This window comes from Hesperophylax consimilis, chromosome 26 (assembly GCF_061612785.1).
Source record: "Hesperophylax consimilis isolate HC1 chromosome 26, BYU_Hcon_1.0, whole genome shotgun sequence".
Taxonomy (NCBI): domain Eukaryota; kingdom Metazoa; phylum Arthropoda; class Insecta; order Trichoptera; family Limnephilidae; genus Hesperophylax; species Hesperophylax consimilis.
Window position 1 is genome coordinate 23144697 of NC_142861.1, and position 25017 is coordinate 23169713.

General features: G+C 33.1%; 1 protein-coding gene across 1 annotated transcript in view; it reads right to left on the bottom strand.

Moving 5' to 3' along the window:
- The window catches only part of Cad96Cb (protocadherin Fat 4-like Cad96Ca), a 109408-nt gene that overhangs the window by 44258 nt on the left and 40133 nt on the right, over nucleotides 1–25017 (bottom strand). The window contains exon 2 of the mRNA XM_089647106.1: nucleotides 18905–19074. Within this exon, the coding sequence (XP_089503232.1) occupies nucleotides 18905–18995 (91 nt within the window). The 5' untranslated portion in view covers nucleotides 18996–19074. The remainder of the gene's footprint in view (nucleotides 1–18904; nucleotides 19075–25017) is intronic.

Consider the following 25017-nt stretch of genomic DNA (forward strand, 5'->3'; position numbering starts at 1 on the left):
ATGTTGCGCTACCTCCTTCGTTAGCCAAAGTTTTGAATAGCGTTATAGTGTCCATCATCAGGGCAGATTTATTTATTTATACATTTAAATTTACACACAGTACAATATGATACAAGATATAATTAAAATATTTTGTGATTATCGATTATTGTACCTTATCAAGTCGAAATTATTGGTTCCTAACTAGGCAAATTGCCCGTTCCAAGAAACCAAAAAATATGTGAAAGTAAGTGTGTGATTTGTCTATGTCTATAATATATCTTATTAATGTATTAATTTGTGATGTTTAATCGTTACAATCTTATGATAGAGTCGAACTTGAGCTCTTGTGTATGTTTCAATTGTGTATGAGCAATAATTAGAATAATGGAAGATATATATAGTGTGTGATTAGTCTATGTCTATTTATTACGTGACGTTTTTTAACATTTTTTCAGATTCTCCTCTGCCCAGTCCAATCAACCATTTAGGGTTGGGTTGGACCAACCGTTTAGTTGGGCCTACGTATGAAATATTACAAGTTTTTATGTTTAATTCAGGGGGGATTTTGTTGTACAATTTAGGTCCCAAGTATGTGTGTGTCTTTTGGTACTTTGCCGTATTGCTCGTTGGGATCATAAGGTCATTTTTGGTGTGGCTTCTTGTGATGTGTTTATGGTCAATTTTATTAATATTGTCTAGATTTTTATGTACATGGATAATAACCTTTTTTATATAGTTTTGACGAACATCAAGTACATTAAATTGTTTAAAGAGCTCATCGCTAGAGAACCTATATGGTTTGCGCATTATGACTTTAATTATTGATTTCTGCGATGTGTAATGAGATGTGTAATCTTATTCTATTAGATACAATCCTTTGCACAAAATCGTAGCAATATATATGAAAATGCACATCATGGTTTTAGAGTGAAAAATACCATCAGGATCGCCCAGTTGAGACATAACCATTTGGAATCAAAAGTTGCCTTGATATTTATGGCTTTATCTAAGTAACCGAATCTGATTAGCCAGACATCTCTCTACTTTTTTCTACCCTCTTTTTTATTCCCAGGGGAGAGAACTGATTTTCTTCAGTCCCAGCAAAATCCCTTAATTGGAATGTTTATTTGTTCCTTAGGCTCATTATTGAATACTATTTGATCCTCCTGTACGGTATTTAAGTCTGAAAATTTCGCCTGAAAAATATTTTTTTTTTCTAAAATTACACGAAGAAAAATGACTATCGCTAATTAATTGAAAATCTATTCAAACTATTTGTAATCCGGTTAAAAACGGGATTGCAGGCCCTTAACGAATGAATTGATAGGTTTATTATCACGATGTCGGAACACGTTTTTATAAAAATCCTAATATTTCGTATTTCATCATTATATATGCAGGCGCATTAACACGTATTCTGATATGTTAGAAATTACTGAAAGTTTATCAGGAAACTGCCTGCAATCCTGGTTTTAATCGGATTACCAATAATTTGAAGAGATTCTTAATTTAGCAATACTATTTTTTCTCCTTGTGTATTTTGTTTTCATTTATAGCTCCGTCCTGACTGTCACGAACGATAGGAGCGCGAAATTTGGACAAGGCTTGTGTGTTGCATTCGCCATAGAAGAACGATTCAATTAAATCACTTGGTAATGGTTTTGATAATTTTTGTTAAAATAGTAGCTTAACGAAGTTAATTATTTTTTACAATTGATGAACAAATTATTATTATTTTTAACAAAATTAAATCTACAAGATTACATCTGAAACATAATACCTGGTTACTTCTGAGTTCAAGGCCATGAGAACCAGCCAAGATACCTTACTCTTGATGAAATAAATGGCTCTGAAAAGTAACAATCAAAAACTCGCCGCGTAGACAGATCATGGGAAACTAAAAAAAAGAACATTGGACTACATAATAACTTGTATGAGGATCATTGAACTTGCGTTAAGTCATACTTATAATATAACCTTTAAAACGTTTCAGTCTATAGATATTATTACGAAATTCTTATTGTATCCGAATAAGAATGGCAAGGGTAACAAGGGTTGTCAACTGAAGAATGTTTCATTTCAAATGGGATTTTTGAAGAATATTTTTAATATTATTAAATGGTGTATTGACAGTTTTTTCAGTTGTTAGAATATCTATGTTAAAACTGATATACAGGATTTTCCAATAAGAGGTGTTATTTTGAGTAGCCCGCTATTTCGGTGGATGTTACTTTTGAAGCTGTCATTTTTTGACATTTGACAAGTAGAAACTACTTATTTAATAAAAATGGAACTATACACCCTTCAACAACGCATTGAAATTATTAAAATTCACTTGAGTGAATCAAATGCAAATCATCTTGAGTGATGAGGCCCATTTCAACCTCGGTGGCTTCGTCAACAAGCAAATTTTTGCATCTGGGGCTCGGAAAACCCAAGAGTTATTGTTGGAAAACCTCTCTATCCTCAACGTGTGACTGTTTGGTGCGGTTTATGGTCCGGCGGAGTCGGACCTTACTTTTTCAAAAATGAGGCTGGAGCAACAGTTACGGTGAATGGATTGCGCTATCGAGAGATGATTAATGATTTTTTATGGCCGGAATTGGATGGTATTGATCTGGACAATGTTTACTTTCAACAAGACGGCGCTACGTGCCATACAACCAACGAAACCATTGATCTTTTACGATTGAATATCAAAATAACACCTCTTATTGGAAAACCCTGCATATGATGTACGACATTGAAGATAAAACAGAACGCAAACAAAGATGGCGATATTGCATCATATTTTTACATGACTTAAGTAACCAAAAGAATATAGATTGTTGATTGGAATAAATCATGAAAGGAAATTGGAAAGAAATTGACTAAATAAACTTAAATGTTGTTTCTTTTTTACAGGTAGAAGTGTTAGTAAAAAGTGTATTAGTTTCGTTTGTTTTTGCGATATAAAACTGAATGTTAATTTGGTAAGGTTCTCGACTAGCAAGCCGAAGGTCACGGGTTCAAATGTGAATTTTATTTTATGAATTTGTGTAATTTAATTATTTATTAATTAAAAATAATATACAGTATATTTGCAACACATTCCAGTATGGAAGATACTCTCAGTATCGCACTGACCACCATTCAGAATTGAAACATATTTGGTGACCATATCTGAATAGCCAAGTACTACTCCACCTATCTCTACTCCATCTCTACGGCCTTCAGCCTCACAAAAAACCCCAATTGGGGATGCCATAGTGTCACTGGCTCCAGACGGTTGGAAGCAGTTGGGACCGTTGTTCGTTATTTACATTTAAAAAACTGTACTACTGCTGAATAACTTGCCACCTAGTTTTCACCATTGAATACAAAAAAAATATTGAACTCTTGTGCGATATTCAAAAAAATAGTAGTTTGGGCACGAAGGAAAACCCCCAAAGTTTCACGATATGAGCGTATTCCCAAAATCTGTATTAGAATTTATTATGAATTATCTACAGCGATTAATTCTTGACATCATTCATTGGAGAGTGAAATAAAAAAGAAAACCTGTAAAATTACCCAGTAAAGATAACATTACTTTAATTACGCTATCCGTTTCTTTGGAAATGATTTTATTTCTTTAGATTTGGTAATCATATAATTCCAATAGTTAAAATCCGTGATACTTTTCAAATTTATTTAAACCTCGGCCAAAAATGATTGAATTCTTCAACGAATCAAAACATTTATTCCGGTGGATCATAAACGCTTCAAAATCCATTTTATGTTAAATGCAGCCTTTCTCTTTTCGTTTATTGCGCGATTAATATTCTAATTGTTGAAATGTCTTTTGAAAATTTGCAAATTGAATAAGTGCCGCGGGTCTTTCGGAGGAAGCACTTTCCATTGTGCGGAGTGAACTTCCTTTTCCTTCAGAATTAGTTTCGACGACTGGCGTAATGACGAAACGTGCCATTGCTAATACCCACCAATTTAAATTGTTTTAATGTTAAAATTATTCAATTTCGTTTAGTTTTAATAGTTGCACAATAGGTCTCAAGGCTTCAGTGCCATGGGTTCACTGACACAAAGTAACACGAGTCGTGTATATACATAATCTATTACCACGTAAAAAACATCTTTTCGATCCAGTTTCCAATTAGTTCCATATTCCGTAATGCAAAATCTTATTAATATTCACAAAAGGACAGCTTGAGTGATAGCAGATTCGCATGAGAGGGTCGGGCATGCCGCAAGGCTCGCCGCCAGACCCACAGGTATTCTTGTAATTAAAGAAAGATCCATTGTGGTAATATATGTAAGTGCGGCAGCTGACCCAAATTCTTCACTATCTCCTATCTTATCTTCTTTGTTAGGCTTACAAAATGCGCAAGAAAGCGAAACTCCATTCAAAATATCAATCTTGTAACGGCGAACAGTGCTTCGTGGGTTTGCTTGACAGAAGTGGAAAAGATAATTTTGATTGTATCTTTTCCGAGATTTCCGGTTACTATGCTTTTTAAACTTTGCTTTGGGTTAGCTGAGGGATTATATCTTCGCAACACGCGAATTGTGTAAAAGTGGAACGCATTATACTGAGATTTATAATGTGCGTAGCCTATTTAAGAATTATAAATGAAAGTGTGTCCCTGAATTAGTACAGCTCAGACTGGTTAATTATCGCTTTAAGTCGATGCACCACGCTGTGTAATAATTGGAATCGGACCGCAAATAATAAAACTCCTTATGTAGGTGATGATAAGGTTTAAATTCCCGCTTAACACAAGTCACGTGATTTGATTTATGCATGAAAAAAGCATCGCCCAAAAGTGTGTTTAATTTAATTTGCGAAGTTCAGGCAGAAATGATTAAATGTTTTACGATCATTTTCTAAAGAACTTAATTTGCCACATTATAAAATAAAACGATAACCGAAAATGGGTTCGTAAGTAAGGGATTTTGAACGTTAAAGCAGTTTTTATAGGCCTGATACTTTTTTTCGGGCTTGTAAAAAGACGTACCAAATAATGCTAGATTATTTCAATTCATTTCTGATTGCAGTATGTAATCAAAATTAATTAATTCAAACCAAATACGCATAATTTTGTTTGTTTGTTGTTTCACAGAATTTGAACAATTCATCAGATTTCAACGTTCATCTTCTGTGAAAGTCCTATTCAAGTTCTGTTATTATACCATTATAGGCTAGTTTCTTGACAGAACTCAAATAATAACAGAACTTGAAAATTAACTTTAAATTTGAAGAATGATTCAATTTCTCCGAAACAACCCGTCCTAAGTAGTATTTCGCCTTAATTTCATTTTTTTCTTAATATTCGTTTTTTCTCATACTTAGGGGACCAGGAGCACAAGGGTCTTCTGATCTTCCGGTGTTTATTCCGTTTAGTGCCACAACATAAGGTAAGGGTTACTCGTTGCTTTTAGAGAACCTAACCTTAACTAAGCTGGTGCATGGGCTGTTTCGGGATGTATGATGAAGATAACCGGATGATAGCCAAACGTAGAGATATCACAAAAAAAAAGAAATACGCATAAAATAACCAAAATTAGAATATAGGAATGCAGCTATAGGTGTTTTCTGGATATTTTAGCTTTAATTATTATAATTATATAATATATTTATGCTCAAATGTATATTTTGTGTAAATACTTTTTTTTCTTAAGAATGTTAAAATAAGAAATCTTGTAAATTTGTCGTACATAAATTAAATGATAACAAACAAATATACGCAATAAGCATGCATTTATAATAACCCACACGGAGAAAAATGGATATTGCTAATCTATTAAGAATTGCATTGCGGGATTTCAGGCCATAACGAATAATTTAACAGGTTTTCTGGTAAAATTTTAGTAAATTACAAATGATGTCGGAATACGTGTTCATGAAATTTTCGCATTTCGTCATGACAGCAAGAAACACCAAGTAATAGATGAAGTATATAATAATACTTGTAATATCAAGAAATCCGTTAATTTATTCGTTAAGACCTGCATTCCCGTTTTTAACAGAATTACCAAAAATTGTAATAAGTTCTTACTAATTTTTTTCCGTGCAGCTGTCCTAGCACCACTGGAAATCTATAGCCACTTTGACAAAAAATTGCTTCAATTATACCAATTTATTGATAAATTTTGATTTTGTAAATATCATCAAATCATTTCTTCAATTGTCTTGTCAATATAAAAAATATTTTGGTGAATTATGAAACAGATCAATATGAATGACCCTCCTGAAGGAATCCCACACCCAACATGAAAAGTTGGTGTTCGAAGCATATGATTCTGCTTGGTCGAGCACCGAAGTGACCCGAGCGGTGTTCACTTGAGCAAGTCTCCTTGTCAACCTGACCACCTGAAGTAGATAGTATCACTTTGCAATCAGGGGTGCAAACTTGACTAAATATTTTTTTCAAAAAATTATAGACAGAAAAGGGTTTTTCTACTTCCTACAATCAAATCATAATTAATTTATTTTTTATCAAATTCTTTATGTATGGGAAAAATTGAAAAGGAATAGTAATACTGGAGTGAAAGTTTTATATTTTTTTAAGTGAATACCGCACAAGAACACCTACTGCTGAAGAGAGTAGGAAGGGGAAGGATATAGAGATGGAGGAGTGGAAGGTTTTGAAGTAAGTAAGATACTGAGAGTATCCAATTTTCTTTGAAATTACATCGCATAGACAATACATTTTGGTTTAGACAAAATCATAGGAATAGCATTTTACATAGCTACGTTTATTATAAATTTCATAAAAGAAAATAAATTTATGAAAACACTTAATTAACTTCTTAAAACACACTTCGGGCGAGAAAGGTAGTTCTACCCGTTCGAGTTCGGTCGATTGATGCTTTTAACCGCAGGAAGGGTAGTTCTACCTTTTGCGCCGTCCTCATTTCAACGGCAGAAAAGACAGAATTATTCAATGTTTTTATATGAATATTATATTCCAATTTCTATGTAAAGGTCCCAACTATGTGTACATAATTATCGAAACGTAATACAAGTCTTTTTATCTATGTGCCTTTCGTTTACATCGGTATTTCAACAAAATTATATCTTATTATTTAGATAACATATTTCGTTATTTTAATGAATTAATTCCTGGAATGAGGGTTTTTATAACCCTGAAACCCAATTCACGCTAGCAAGCGAGAGATGTCGGGCGTATTTAAAAAAAGCAGGTATGTGCAAATACTGATAGGCGGACCGTAATAAACATATTGCAAGGTTAATTGAGTTGCATTTCAAATAATATTCGATTTTCGTTTAGTAATTTTATAGCTTGGGTATGCTGAGTTACTACGTAGAAATTTTAATGAAAATATTTTCATTATTTTCGAAGATATAGGCGATTTAAAACCTTTATTTTCGCCCGTAGACTCATCGCGAAAAATACCCTCCAGAAATGTGTTAACGTCAACTTAACACCAATAAATACTGATAGTATTAACATATTAGGGTCACCTATTAGGGTCACAAGCTTTACGTATTTCGAACCTCACATCAGCTTAGATTTACATCGTAGTAATCTAATCAATTATCCGTGTTCCGAATTCTGTACTGACCCTTTATCGTTAATCTAATTCAATAAAGGTTTGGTTGAATTAAACTATCAAAACGTAACAAACTCTCAACTGTAAACATGTTTAAATTATCAATTGGAGTGTATTGGTATTATTTTGGTAATAGACAAAACACTCTCTAATACCTACGTTAATAATTTACAGAGCCCAATTTTTTAAAAAGATCTTTTGCACATACGATGTTAAAATTAAGTTGAATCGTACGTTTGTTATTGTATCGATTGTTCTAATTTAAATTAAACGAAACTGCGCTATATAAATGATATGTTATTATTACGATGTATGATTACTTGTATGTTCTGTTGGTACGAGTATTGTTAATTTTTTCATGTTATGTACATATCATTTCTAGGCACTAGGAGTGTATGATTACTTTGTTCTGTTGGTACGAGTATCGTCAATTTGTTTAAGTGTATACATAACATTACCAGAGCTACTTAAGATTCCCACTGTGGTTACAAATTCCACCTGAACGTATGGTAAGATAAGGCACTAATAGTGTATGATTACTTGTCCGTTCTGATGGTTCGAGTATCCTCAATTTGTTTTAGGGTACCTATCCCAATTTAAAATTTAGGCTCCCTTTAGCCTTCAGTGTTGTTTGTTTATATGTCCCTATTTCAAAATGTACCTTCCATCCTGTGTGATTCAAAGTTTGAATCAATTGTCTCATTACTCGTGATGTAATTTCCAAGTGATACTGATGACTTAATGGCGTCGATGACGATTATGCTATCAGCTGAATGAAGGGGAGATGATGAATTATGACATGTTTACGATTCAAAAATGATCATTGGATAAAGGATTATTGGATGAAGTCCATTGCAAAATTTTTGAATCAGAATAATTAATTTATATGTTTCTTTTTTTTCCATATGGCTTCGAAACATGGACACTCAACAAGGTGTTGACATGAAATACATAAGTTAGTCTTTGATTTGTGGATCCAAAAGTGCTTCCTCAAAATACCTCTCTAGAAGTACTTCACCGATAAATAATCATTGAAGAATAAGCCACCTCAAAAACGGCAATTTGAAAGATTATACGAATATTTGTATTTACAACTAGCTGTACCCATCACGCGTTGCTAATGCTCAGTCTGTCTAAGCAGGCAGAGAAACAATAGAGCGTGTAGCCTTTAAGTCCAACAGATGGCGCTATTTAAAAAACATTTTTGTCCAACAGATGGCGTTGTTTTTTAAAAAAATATGTTGTTACGCGTATTTGAATGCAATGGTGTATCAAAATTTCAAGAACTTTCAGAGATTTAAGATTTTGAACGAACGAACATTAACATTTTTATTTATATAAGATATAAGATAGACAGACAAACAGATGTACACAACATACAGGGGTTAACTTAAAAAATACAAATAAATAAAAAAAAACAAATACCAAACGTCCAATAACGGTGTGTTTGAGAATAAAACAAGATGTAAAAATATCAACAACAATAAAAACAAGAGACGATAACGTTTGGATCCTGTAATGCCCGGAACATGTCCGGAATCTTGCCACTACAGTGGATGCTATGTAGCGATACATTCGCATAAGATGTTGGGAGAAGGTTAGGTTGTTTCTTTGGAAAGGAATATGGAAAGTTTCTGGGTTTCTTAGTAGGCGGTGATTGATTTTGATTCTGGAATATTGAACGAATGAAGATACATTATTTTTGCATTTACATTTGGGAAGAAAAGTTTAATTTACAGTGCAAGATTTCTTATTTTTACATTAACATTTGTGAAGAAAAGCGTAATTTACAGTGCAAGATAACTTATTTTTACATTAAAATTTGGGAAGAAAAGTGTAATTTACAGTGCAGGATTTATTATTTTTACATTAACATTCGGGAAGAAAAGTTTAATTTTCAGTGCAAGATTTCTTATTTTTACATTAACATTTGGGAAGAAAAGTTTAATTATCAGTGCAAGATTTCCTATTTTTACATTAACATTTGGGAAGAAAAGTGTAAAAAAAAGTTTTAAGATTATTTAAGGAGTAATAGGGTATTTTAACTGTCTGTTTAATTCTCGGAGATAATTACGATCCGGAAGGTATTTTTACTATATTTTTCATAAGAAAACCATATGCTCGTTTTTATTCGTGAATTTGGCGGCGTTGACGTCACGTCGGGTAACGTTTGCGACAGCCGTATTACCAGAAATTTTCGCTGTCAATGTTATAGTGACGTTGTAGCCAGTTGGAACCATTTCGGAATGTGCGATTTTAGATCATTTTTTAAATCAATAACTGTGAAAGATGATATAAAAACTATAAATTTTTATAGATACGATAATCATAACCAGAAAAATATACTTTAAATCTTTCAAAATTTTTAACGGTATTCGAAGTTTATGAAAACCCATTAAATATATTAACTGTTTTAGAAATTTGCCAGAAAATCGGTTCTGCCGTGTGGTATCTTGAACAGAGTGAAGATGCAAAACCGCAAAGTTCGATCTCTCCGTTTGACATATATTTTGACTTGCGGTGTAGATGCTGTAATGCGAATTAAAAAATCATATGTCGTCAATTATAGTGTTATATTGTCATACTGACACAAAAATATCAAAAATAATAATATACCAGAGACCCTTTTCCACAGCCCTGAATAAAACAATATGTCCGGTGAGCAGCTAAGCGCAACGCAGCAAATTCAGGTACTGTACCATAGAACTGTAGTACACCTAACCCAAGCACAGGTAAAGGTAAAGGCTTATAATGTTGCAGGTAGTTATTTAGCAGGCTTACAGCTGGTACAGGTTGAAGTAATTTTACATTCACTGACTTCAGCCATTGCATTATTTTTAAAAGACACTACATTCAGCTTCATTAAAAATATTTATAGATTTTTGTACATTTTTGGCGGAGTTCTATTTTTGAAACGTTTAGAAACTATAAAATTAAAATTAAAATTTTTAAAAACTAATTAAATGAAACTACTACTTTTTCGTTCATTTACAAAAGTGTAAGTATAAACAAACTTTGTATTGTACTTCTAATAGTTAATGAGTTAATAGTTATGACTTATAAAAATGTAAATGGTGAATGAAGTACTTATTTTTAAATTTAAAGTATATAATATGTATTCAAATTTATTTCAGTACCTAAACAATTAATATTTTACAACAAGCAAAAAAACAAAGAAAAAATAATTCACCTTTTTTTATATAATTTTCGAGTGATGGCTGTATAATTATTGTTATATATCTGGTATATGTTTTTTTTTAAATGTCACAATATAATATATTCTACATGTTTGTCTTAACAATGTCATATCGTAATATATTCTACATGCAAATCTTACAAATGTCAAACTCAGTGTTTCACAAATTAAATTTAACCTAACTATCTGAAAATGAGAGTTTGGATCACAATTTTCAAAGTAATATTTTTTTTCACAAATGTCGAATTAACCGCTTATGTAAAAATCAACATTAGAAAGATTAAGCCAGCTGTCACACTTACAAATTAATATATATAACCTAGAAGAACTGATTTTAAAATACATGTCCAAATAAACTATCTATTTACATGCCTATATCAAGAAGTGTGTCTGTGGATGGGTTTGTTTTTTATAAAAACCTACAGTTTTTTTCCGAGATTGATGAAATTTTATACACTTGACCTTCAATATAAGAAAAAGGTAACGGTAATATTGAAGCTATTCGTTCACAGCACAACTCAAATTCTAGCGTTAAAAATATAATTTTATTAGGAAATTTTAATATTTAAAAAAAACCCTTAATTTTTTTATATGGTTAACATTGATTAAAAAATGCTAGAATTCCTGAAAAATAAATAAAATCTCCATACACAATGGCTACCCAGTACCACAGACGGTAAACTTGAGAGAAAAATCAAATTAGGAGAATTAATTTGACTATGAAAACGAACTTTAAAAAAATACTTGTATTTAAGTTTGAAATTGCACATTGATAATATGTATATAAAAAATGGTCTTAAATTCCTTGTTCATAATGTTTTGCTGCTTGATGTATCTGATGGACAATACCAAAGTCATACACTACAATTATTAGAAGAGCACGCTTCATGTTTACCAATGTTTACCTAGTTTTTACTTTATGGTTGTTTATGATTAGTGTCGCGGACTACGGTTTAAATTAAATACGCGGTACACCGTTCTATCATTTGCAATTAAATTTTAAATGGCATGCTAAATAACGGAAGATAGAAGCTTTTATGGATCTATGTAGTTCTATAGGCGTAACTTCAGAATTTCTGGATGTCGAATTATGTACATCATAGCTTAATTCAACTGTACCAGATTTAATGCACCCGTATCGCTGTCGGGGTGGGATATTAAAAAGTTACTTGTAGGTATACTCGTTTTTATGATAATTCAAGATACGAGATATAGATGGTTCTAGTATTAATAGCTTAAACAAGTGTTAGAGTTCTTCAACAGATTTCATTAGTGTATAGGTTCGACCCTCCATAGTACCAAGTGTGGAGAGCAGACAGGATTCTAGAAACACAGAGATTTAAAGAACACAAGAGAACTCACATACATTCGTCTCATATACATTCGTCTCGTATACATTCGCCTCGTATACATTCGCCTCGTATACATTCGCCTCGTATACATTCGCCTCGTATACATTCGCCTCGTATACATTCGCCTCGTATACATTCGCCTCGTATACATTCGCCTCATATACATTCACCTCATATACATTCGCTAATATACATTCGCCTCATATACATTCGCCTCAAATACATTCGTATTTGATGTCAGGGTGGCAATTCATGGTCCTCCAGCGTTAAAGGGTCATATATGACCACGCAACCATATTTTATAAAATAAGTTTTATCTTTTTTTCTATCACGTGGAAATACTTAATTTTGAGGTTAGAAAAAGAAATGATAATTTTTTTCAGTTTGCCTTAAATATTTATAATTTTCAAAATGAATAATTTTTAAATCTTATTTTTATTGTAAGAACGAGATAAATGTGAAGGTACAATTTTCTTACAAATTCCCCAAATAAAACGAACATGTTTTCGAAATATCGAATTCTTTCAATTTTTCTATGACTGGAGTAAAAAATTATAAAAATGTGGTTAGCGTTTTTGACAATTTTTTTCACGTTTGATATTAAAATTTTACTATTTAGAAATAGTGTTGATTATTTTAAGTGGATACACCGAAAAGATAATTTTATTTAGTTTCTAAAACAGTATTTGTTTTTACGGAAAATTAACAAATACAATGAATATAACGCATTATAAATACACAGAAAACTTTGCAAAAGTGATTATACTTTAGGATTAAAGGAATTTTTTTCCAAATGGACAAATAAAATTGACAATTTTAATAATATTATATTTCAATCCTATGAATATTATCCGGCCTTATATTTTATTCTACGGCCTCCGTGGTCGAGGGGTAAGGTCTTCTACTACAAATCCGGAGGTCGCGGGTTCGAAACCAAAAATTAATACAAAAAATAATATGTAATAACTGTTTTAGCACGTTCCAGAGTGGTGGACACTCTCATTATCGCCCTGGTGATTCAATACTATTCAGAATCGATACTTTCCCTGAAATCGCTTTAGCCGTATTTTGTGACCAGATCTGAATAGTCAGGTACTTCCCACAACTCCACTACCTTCAGCCTCACCCTTCATACATCACAGCTGGGGATGCCATACACGGAAAATGAGTATTGCCAGTTTATTAGTTATTACAAGTAAACTACACGGAGAAAAATGACTAATATTGAATATGGCTAATTTGTAAAGAAGCTCTTCAAATTATACGCTATCTGGGTAAAAACGGGATTGCAGGCCGTTTCTTGTTAAACTTTTAGTAAATTCGTAATATGTCGAAACACATGTTAATGTATGCACTTGCATTTGCCTCGATAATATACAAAGATGAAATTTGAAAAACATCAGAATTTTAATGAACACGTGTTTCAAAATCGTGTTAATGCATTCGAATTTTACTAAAAGTTTATTAGGAAACCTACCAATTCATTCATTAAGGGCTTGCAATCCCGTTTTTAACCAGTTTACGAATAATTTGAAGAGATTCTTTATAAATTAGCAATATTTAATATTATTTTATACGTGTAGTTTCACTGGCTCAGCTTAGTAAATCTTGGGACTCTTATGCGGTATGGAAGTATGAACCTAAAGACGAGTTGTTGAAAAAACACGGGTACCCTTGATAAGAAACGCGTTATAAATATGTCTTATTACCACGTTGCAGGTATGGCTAAAGCGACCTAAAACTGGGATTCAGTCTGGTTTAACTGTACGAACGCTGAACCCACGCGTAAGATTAAGTAGAACGGCGGACGCCTTAGAAATTCCCGACCCTGGAAAATTCCATCAGTAAAACTCAAGTATTTTGCAAATTTCAAGTCTGCCCAGATGGTGTAAGGCAGGTTCCACACAGGCCCCCTTCAGGCATGATTCACAACCTCCACTCCTCCATTAAATAATAGCGGAAACGGAAACAGCTCAGTTCGTTCCCCCCGCCCCCACCCCCCGCCATTCCACAGTCTGGGCTCGAGTTTTGTTTTGGCCGGACATTGGGGGGCCCAACGAAAGGGTTTATCAAACAAGTTAGCATAAAGGCTCAATAATACGTATGATTAAATCAATTTAATTCAAAAGTTAACTAATTAAACTATTTAATCTCTCAATTCGAATTTTTTAAACTTTGAAGGTATACACATCAATGAAATCGAATTAATATATGATAGATATAACGTATTACTTAATTAATTTCGAAAAATATTATTTATCTTTTTTACTTCTACCATCATGTAGAATCACCTCCCTAACTTAAGGCACTTTACCCCCGGACACGCTGTATATAAAAATATATTGTCTATGGCGGGCGGCCTGGCTTAATTCTCTATAAAAATCTATAGTTTCTTCTCGAAATTGATGAAATTTTGCACTCTTGACTTTCAAAACAAGGTAGGTCGCTGTCTACATGAGAATTCGAAAAACAGGTGCTTTTTGCAGAATTTTAACAATTCTTAATGAAATTTTGGATTTTTTTTTGGGCATATATTACATATATTTTGTAAGGTATATTACATATATTTTTTGGGATATATAACATATATTTTGTGAGATATATTACATATATTTTTTGGGATATATTGACTGGTCGGTGGCCGAGTTGACATCGCGTTTGGGTCCCACCCAGGCGTAGTGTGTTCAATTCCTCGGCTGGCTAAGTACTCCATCACAACACAAGCAACATTTTCAGCTTACTGTGGTGGTAGTAGGAGATTTTCAAATATTGTCAGGTTATTCGTTTGACTTTCTTTAAAAATATATATATCGTTTGTTTGATATATTACATATATTTTGTGGGATATACTACATATATTTTTATTTATTTATTTATGTATTAACGCGCTTTTTCGTAAATAATCGCAATAGGTATAAAACTCAACTAAATTATTTGACATAATAGCCAGTATTCGTAGGTTCGAGCACCAAATAATAAAATCGGAATTTATAAATAATTAAATAGTAAATCGAAAATACGTTATTCTGTGGAGTGCTTATCAAGAAGAAGTGATGATGCCATAGACCTAACAATTTATTTATTTATTTATTTATTTATTTATTAACAATAGATGTTACTGGCGCAGTTGACTCTTAAACGGTATCACAATTATAAAAAGGTTTGAACCACTTAAAAAATAATTGCAAAATTAAGTGCAATCAACATAACTCCCTCCTTAACGCGACAAAGCTGTTAGATGCATCTATCATTGCATATCAGACATCGGCTTTCTCCAAAGCAGAAGAATGCAGAAATCTCTGTGACAGATGCTAAACCTTCTGTGACAGAGATTAACGAGATAAATCTTTTACATTACTCAAACTGCGAAACTGGAGATGAAATCATTGACTCAATTCCTGGCTAATTGACTGAGAAAATGATTTCTAAAGATATTTGTGAGACCTTGGAATAGTGTTTGATTACCCACCAAGAATATAATACCATACAGACCTTATGTAAATCTGTCAATAAATCTATTGATAGCCCATTCCTCTTGGGATGCTATGGCTTAAATCTGCCTGAAAACTTCAGTCGTTGTCGTCGCCTCGACTCGTTCAAGATACCACATGGCAGAACACTGTTCTAGCATGACAGGTCGAATGCTGATATTAAATGAAATTTCTAAAACAGTAGAGATGCTATTATAGATATAATATAAAACAGTAAATGGACTCTGTCGTACAATAAAATAAACAAAAAATCTTGCCTAACCTAACTTGATTTTTTTTAATGTTTCCGGAAAATATGATTATATTCAGACGTCACGAACGTTGAACGGCTTTTCTATCAGGAATCTCCAGCTCAACCCAACTGTTTTAAATTTGGGTGGCGGGTATGGGTACCGCAGCCCCGGGAACCAATTTTTGGATAACCAACACCCCTGCCATAGGCCACCTCAAGTGGTTTGTGGGATGAGGTTTGTCCAGGTCTTGGCGGTGGACGCGTTTGCCCAACAACTGCGTGGTGTGACGGATCAGAAGAGACTGGTTGAGAGAGACCTTTTGACTTTTCCAGCGGACTTTCTCGACCCATCGCCTTGCAACAAAGTGGGAGGAATAGATACATCCATCAATTCTGGACACATTGAAACCCAGATTCTTATCCACCAGTCAAACATTCTTCGATTTTTTTTGTCAATCCTTTCCATAAAAGACTCTCTACACAGTATCCCCAAGGATGACATAGGCCCTGAGGGATTTTTTTTCCTTAGGGCCTCCTGTTTAGAACGAATTTAAAGAAATCAACATTTCCATTATGTACACATCCAATACGAAAATGCGTAATTTCGTTAATGTGAATTACTAAATTCTTACCGATTTCGGGTAGTAAAAACTAATGCTAGTAATTGATAAAAAAACTAACAAATAGTTATAATAAAAAATAATAGAAAATTAACAAATAATATATAAATAGTATTAGATCTATCAAAGAATTTATTTTAATTTCATTTATATTAATTTCATTTTAAATACATGTAGGATTATGAAAGATTTTTTGAATATTTATACTGAGGGATCAGTAGGATTTATAGGCCCTGTTAGAAGTTTTACCGAGCCGAACCCTCTGATATGAAAATATCTGGAGTCGGTGAATTATTTTCCCATTTGATCTCTGGTGAGTTGACGTGTTGTTCTTGTATTGTTTTGTATTTATTTTGCTTATATAATGCACTTGCATAGTGTTGATTGACTAGATGATAATTTGTGGAAAAGTTTGTGAAAGGGTTTAGTTTTTCCTGTAGGGAAAATTTAACCCGGACGTAAAGTCGGAAAAAAAAATTCATTGACAGTTTGTAATTTGCGCTGTTTATATCTGGTTCTATGATCTGAAAGTATCTCAGTATTAAATGTGGACGAAGTTCAGTATTTCATAAACTTGAGATGAGTAGGTATAAAAAAGCAGTGTACATTAATTACAACTTCTTTATACAGTTGACGTAGTAATCTGTCTTTACTTTCTTTTAATAAATTGCAGCTGCGCTTAAGTTATCGGCTATCACGACTCTTGATGGGATTCTTATTGCTAAATCACGTTTCGTCTGCTGCAGAAGTGGGATGGTACTAATTATTATCATTTGTTGTTTGGTAGACACAGATGATTGTTCAAAACAAGGAGATTGTAGTCTTTGGCGTCCAGTTCAGTAATTGGATTTGGTTAAAGTTTAATATTATACTTTCACGGTAAGTATATGCGAAAAACTCTTCTCTTTTTTTTTGTTCAAGTAAACGCTAGAAAAATCGAGGTGCAGCAGTGCGTTAGTTGTTATGATTTCCGGCTTTAGTTGTGATTTTTGTTTTGCTCTTTATGTCTTATTGCAATATCTCGAAACTATGTTTAAATTATTTTCTAGATAACCACTATGTCGAAAATTTTATTGCCCATAATGAAAATAATAATAATAATAATTTTTAAATACTGAAGACAATATTAGTGATTTTTTCAAACGAAAATCTGAAACAGAAAAATCAGAAAAGGAAACGGTCACATCTGGGACTCGAACCCAGGACAAATGAAGACAACGTTGGTAGTTCTTATTCGAAGTATGATACAGTTAAAAAAAAGTGACCGAATAGGATAGGGTCCCATTAGCGCAGTTGGTAGAGCATTGTCCCGGAAAGACAAGGGTCCTGGGTTCGAGTCCCAGATGTGACCGTTTCCTTTTCTGATTTTTCTGTTTCAGATTTTCGTTTGAAAAAATCACTAATATTGTCTTCAGTATTTAAATATTATAATTTGAGGTTTTACTCAATAAGTTATTCCGAAAAATAATAATAATAATTTTATCCAGAATGTATGCAGGGGGTAGTGCAATGCAATACATTCCATATTTGAAATAATATACATAATTAGCTTAAGAAAAATCATAATAAAACATGGGTGATTCCGATAGGCACAAAAGTGCCAAAAGTGACAAACAACTTAGTCTGCGCCATAAGCTTCTCATGTGATGGCGGAGAAGCGCGTACTGAAAGAAAGTGTGTACTCGTCCCTCCAGGAACATTTCCTGCTGCAGTAGTGTGGCGCTGCAGTATCTCGGTAGGCGGAATAGTTGGCGATAAGCATTATTGTAAGCGACTTTTAGCTTATGCCATTGGGATGCAGTGTAATCCACCCACTGTTCTGGCGTGTATAGCGAACTGCAAAATGCGTTGAAAAGTATCTTTTTCACGTTTGTACTGCAAAGGTGAAAATGCCTTTGACAGCATACCTACTCTAACGGATATCGTTCTTCTTTGCCTTTCCATATCCTCGATGTCTTTCAGGTCGCCTGTGAAAATATGTCCCAGGTATTTTACTTTTATTACACTTTTCAAATAAAATGGGTTGGAAAACTCGCCAGACCATTTCACCACATTTTCTTGCTGCGTGTGCCAAATTCAAAGAATCGCTATTATATCTTCCGAAACTACTCTTTTCCTGAGTTTTTCCCAGAGTTTATTGTGACAAACTCTATAGGTTTCCTGAAAAACTTTTATTAAAATACGAATATATTATCACGATTTTGGAACACGTGTTCCTAAAAGTCATTATAAATTATCAGGGCAAATGCAGGTGCATGAACCCGGGTTACGATATGCCGTTTTTAACTGGATTATCAATAATTTGGAGAGATTATGACATTCAAAAATTCCAACTACGATTCACGATTTACTCGAAAACGAATACACAAATATAACTGACAAACATGTTTCTATATCTGCACAGAAGAACTAAGCCACAGTAACGCGTGACGGGGTATAGCTAGTTATGAATAAAAACTCAAGTCTTGAGAACTCACCTTGCGCATCCATTGGCTTGGTGAAGAGAAGTACCACGAGCAACAGCAGGGCCCCGGGCCCCCGCGGCCAGGGGGGCCGAGCCGTGATCATGCTGTGGGGGCGGGGGAGAGGGGATGACTTCACCAGCCCACGTCAGAGAGGACTGGATAGGCCTGCATTCTTGGCAAAACTGTAAAAAAGAAAAAAATATTAATTTGTTTAACTATTGACGAATTGTAGACATTTGTAGTAAACATACTTCCATTATAAAATGATCGTAATGATGTATTCGGTTGTATTTTTAGTAACAATACTAACCGTCTTATTCAAATACCTGTTTTTCCGAGTGGTTAGTAGTTAACTATTAGTTATGTTACAGCAGACCTCCGTAATGTTGATTATTCCGATTTGACAGCTTGTAACGCTCATGCGAACTCTGGCGGAATAAAAAGGTACTATCAAACACGGTTACCATCTTTGACAGGATTGACCGGACACGGAACAAATAAATAAATTTACGGATAGACGAAAAACAAAGCGCTCGAGTTAAAACAGGACTTAGCTACACTCCGTCAATAAACGTTTAAGAGGAAGCTACAAGCCGAAAATGTGTATATTCTTGGTATACCTTATATTGTAGGTAAGACATTAAAATCGCTTGACAAACGGAGTCTAGAAACGTTCGATTAAAAGCACAAATCTGGTTTTTATTTATTTTGTAAATAATTTTATAAGAAAGCAAAAAAGTTAATCAAGTGAAACTGTAACAGATAATCTTAGCTATAATATTTTATTTTTAAAGTTGATTCCTTTACGCTGTCATACATTTCTATTGAACAAATGTTTTTTTCAGCAGTGTTCATTTATATTTTTTATTGAGTAATTTATTTTTTTATTTGTATTCTACTCAAGCGAAACGATAAGAAAACCTTCAATTTATCTAAAGAATATTTTTTGTTATTCATAATGTACACCAATTCGTTATAAAGATTAATCAAAAAAGTGATTTGGCATTAAGGTTAGACGCAACGCTCGTTGTATTCTACGTGTTCACAGATGGCGTTAATTAATTAATTTTGTTTAAATACGCTTTTGCAAGGTATTGCTTTACAGTATTAAGACAAATTATTTGTTTGCGCCCTCATATGCGCAATATGAATATGAATAAAAAGTTTTGTCCACATAAAAACTCAATTCTATCGAGAAAGGCATACAAATACAATATTGGATTGAATCATCGGTAAAATATTGTATTTGTGTGCCTTTCTCGAAAGAATTAAGTCTTTAAACGAACAAAACTATTGATTAATATTCATATTGCGTATATGAGGGCGCAAACAAATAATTTGTCTTAGTACTGTAAAGCAATACCTTGCAAAAGCGTATTTAAACAAAATTAATTAATTAACGCCATCTGTGAACACGTAGAATACAACGAGCGTTGCGTTTAACCTTAACGGCCCTCGCTACTAAATGTTTCTAGCGCGAATTCGAATATCTAACTCGCTGCACCTGGCAGCTGGCCGGTGCGTTCCATTCAATACAAGACACGCACACAGCAAAACAAATTATTATTAATTAAAGATATTGTGATTATGAAAATTATGTTAAAATATATTTTAGAATGTAATGCAATATTACAATAGCTTGATTCATGGAGGAGGTTCTCAGTAACAACATTTAATATAACTTTTTATTTGGATTTTTTTTTTGATAAATACAATTATAAAGAGTTACAAAAGGCTTCCCTTTGTTCCAGACTGGTTTCGCAGTGCGGCGGGGCACTGTTAATACTAAATTGTATAGTTTAATTTGAGGTCACGGGTTCAAAAGCCGGCGAGGACAAAACAAATTTAATTTAATTTATATAAGTATGTCATATTATAGAATTAAAATAATTTTTATATAGTTACATATAATGAATCTGTACCTCGTTCAAAAGTGGAAGATACGTTCAGTATCACCCTGGTGAGAGACCATAATTCAGGATTGAAAGTTGCTTGAGAACGGCGTAGATATGTTTAGTGACTAGATCTGAATAGCCTGGAACTTTCCAACCCCCCATCCTCCCTATCTCTAAAAATGTAGACCACATACATAAGGAATATAAATGAAATTTCTTTTGAGGACACTTCAATGAAAATGTTATTGATCTTCTTAAAAATTCTTACATGTTTTGGTTTTAGCTGAAACCAATTTTACTTTACTTCTTTTCGGTATTATGCACTTTGAATTACTCAGGATTTATAATAGGCATGCAGCGATTATGTCCAGGATCAATTAATTCGGGTAGCATGCAAAAATTTTAAAAGCGATTCAGCTGTTCAACCATATTAGTCTGCCGAAATTCGTCATCCCGTAAAATTTTTTCGATTTTTATCCGAGTTCAGTCCATACAACAAACATACAAATAGCTTTTTTTGTTACATGTAATTGGCCCTGAACCTGGTAAAACCAATCGTGAGATGTATTTACCAGAATTTCTCCATTTTTGCTAACATAATTTTTTTGGATTTTACTGCTTCTTATATGAGCATGCTGCGTGCTGCGAAAGGACATTTAATTTCAATCACGGTGTATTCAGAAGAAATTCCATCTGGTGTCGCACCCATATACGGATACTCTTCATGTATGAAAAGACCACACTTTTCTATGGTAATGCTTTCTAGTTCTGCAAGCTCCTTCAGGACATTGTATTCATGTTTGACTTTGACTTTGGACAATACCCTCAACACTACATCACTTGTTCCTGTATTCTCTCTGAAACCAAACTGATTGCTAGAGAGTATATTATATGTTTCTAAGAATGATACCAATCTCGACATAGCTAATCTCTCTATTACTTTTGAAAGAGTATTGAGTAAGAATATAGGTCTGTAATTATTAACATCTAGACGATCTCCATATTTAAAAAGGGGAATTACTTACAATGAGAAGGGAACATCCCACTCCCGAAGCTAATACAGTGTTTTCCAATAAGAGGTGTTATTTTGAATAGCCCGCTATTTCGGTAGATGTTACTTTTGAAGCTGTCATTTTTTGACATTTGACAAGTAGAAACAACGCCATTAATAAAATGGAACGATACACGCTTCAACAACGCATTGAACTTATTAAAATTCACTTGAGTGAATCAAATGCAAATCATTTTGAGTGATGAGGCCCATTTCCACCTCGGTGGCTTCGTCAACAAGCAAAATCGTCGCATCTGAGGCTCGAAAAACCCAAGAGTTATTGTTAAAAAGCCTCTTTACACTCAACGTGTGACTGTTTGGTGCGGTTTATGGTCCGGCGGAGTCATTGGACCTTACTTTTTTGAAAATGAGGCTGGAGCAACAGAATGGACAACAGTGAATGGACTGCGCTACCGAAAAAAAATGAATGATGTTTTATGGCCGGAATCGGATGGTATTAATCTGGACAACGTTTACTTTCAACAAGACGGCGCTACGTGCCACACAAGCAACGAAACCATTGATATTTTACGATTAAATATCAAAATTTCACCTCTTATTGGAAAACTCCTGTATTTACAAGGTGAGATATGAGACAAGCTAATTCGGATACATGCATTTTATACACCATAACACTTAAAGAATCAATACCGCACGAGAAAGACATTTTTAAATCATTTATCACGTTTGTGACTTCAGAAATGCTAGTTGGTTTAAAATAAAAATTGTCCCCTGCAACGTGAAGTTCAGATTTAAAATCATTCACCAGACACATCTCAATAGTTTTATTAGCACTGCACAAATTACTAGCGAAGCTTGGACCAATGTCACTGAAGAAGTAATTTATATGATTAGTAATTATATTTGGACTCTCTTCTATTGAAGTAATAATACTATTAATTTTCAATTTTTTAAGGTAGTTTGTTTCTTTAGTTGTTTAGTGACTAGATCTGAATAGCCAGGAACTTTCCAACCCTCCTTTTCCCTATTTCTAAAAATGTGGACTACATACATTAGGAATATAAATGAAATTTCTTCTGAAGACACTTCAATGAAATAAAATGTTATTGATTTCTTCGAAACAATTCCTTTTTACATGTTTTGGTTTTAGCTGAAACCAATTTTACTTTGTTTCTTTTCGCTATTATGCACTTTTCTAAATACTCAGGATTTCTAATAGGCATGCAGCGATTATGTCGAGGATCAATTAATTCGGGTAGCATGCAAAAATTGTAAAAGCGTTTCTTGACATTATCAAGCTCGAAGTCATATTGGGTACGTAATTAGTGTCGCCAGTATCCCGTTTGCAAAAGTATGCCCGTTCCTTGCATAGTGAGTGGTCTCCAAATACATGTTTTGGACCATTCAATATATTAAAATAAAACTGTTTTATTTTTCCTAATTCATAGTCTTCCGGTACGTTATTGCACAACGTACAGCCGTTCTCAGGCGTAAAATACGGCTTGACACAATCTTCCTCAATGCTAAGGGATACTTCTAACAGTGATTTAAGTTTTTTGCAATAATTTCGAAGTAAGTGATTTCGGCATTCGATCTTTTCGACTGAAACATTTTTATACGATGTGCTTCTTTTATTTTATTGTAAGTGCTGGAATATTTTATATACTTTTATATTTTAAAAACATCAAATTGTTTATTACTATATTTATTAGAAACCAGAAAAAAAGTTAACAATAAATTAATTCTTAATAATATAAAGTTGTTTATTACCTATAAACCCGAAAAAATGTTAACAATATATTAATTCTTAATAATATTAAATTGTTTATTACCTAGAAACCCAAAAAAATGTTAACAATAAATTGAATCTTAATAATACTATTTGACACAACACAGCTTCGACGGAAACGCACAGATGAAACATAAAAAAGGCGACACACTATTATAGTCCCTACGCGCAACGCATAGAGTGGAATATTGTTGAAACGTCTCATGGAAGTGTAATAATTACGCGGAATTTCGAACTTTGAAAAAATATTGACACGACGGACCGTAGAAAGCGTGCATTCACGGCCACCTCATAGAGCCGAATGAGTAGGAGAATTCTTAGATGTTCATTATATAGTATTTAACGAAAATAAATTGTTAGTAAAAACATATATCACGACAGAAAAATGTATTTACGATAGCCAAGCGTGGCTACATTATCGATATTTTGACGATTAATAACTTAGATTGTCGTTTGAATCTGACAATTCATGATTCTTCATACAACGATTGAGATCGCTAGTAAGGAAGGCCCTTAAGCTTCGCCTTAAAGCTATGTTATAATACACTTTCAGACAGTTGACAGTTCCTGGATTAGATTCCCGTTTGAGTCAGTTATCTTTTTATTTTCTGTGTCTTCTTCTGTTTCATGTTTCATTTATATTTATCATCTAAATATTATCTTCTTCAACGATATATTATATTGATGGGTATAATCACCAAAAATTGCACAGTGTTCCAATAAAAAAATAAAAATAATAACACGTAAAATAAGATCGAATTGTTTTGTACGGAGAGTAATTAATTGTGACATAGGTTTTAATTAAAAACTTGAACAATATTATTAAATTAAATTCCACCCATACTAAATAAATCAATGAACACAAGATCCATCTCGGAATGAATTATACTCGACAGTAGGTACAACACACAGTACCTACCGCATATCCGATTGATGTTAATTTTTGCTCCGTGCCTCCTACTGCTACCGGCATAACAACAGTGATATAAAAAGTTAGGGCAATGCCAAGCCTATTATAAGTTTTAAAACATGCTTTAACCCTTTCTACTACAAATTATTTAATTATTATATGGTATATCAGCTACTGCATAGAGTGTAATGTAAAAATATGAAAACAAAATTACGAAATATTTAAAAAATTAGAAAAAAGTTTTTTGGTAAGGCAGTAAATAAAATGATATAGTTATAATAATAATAATATTTGGCTAATTTATATAGCGCCGTTTTCGTGAGAAATCACCTCAAGGGCACTGTACAAATTTATTTCTTAAATAGTTAATACTAGAACTACTGACTTATCTCTAAGACTTATATCTAGTGACTTACGACTAAGGCCTATAACTACTATCTTAACGTCATATATACGAGTATTTACATATTTAGCAACTAAAATTAATATTAACAATCTAATCTTACTAACGCCAGAAGA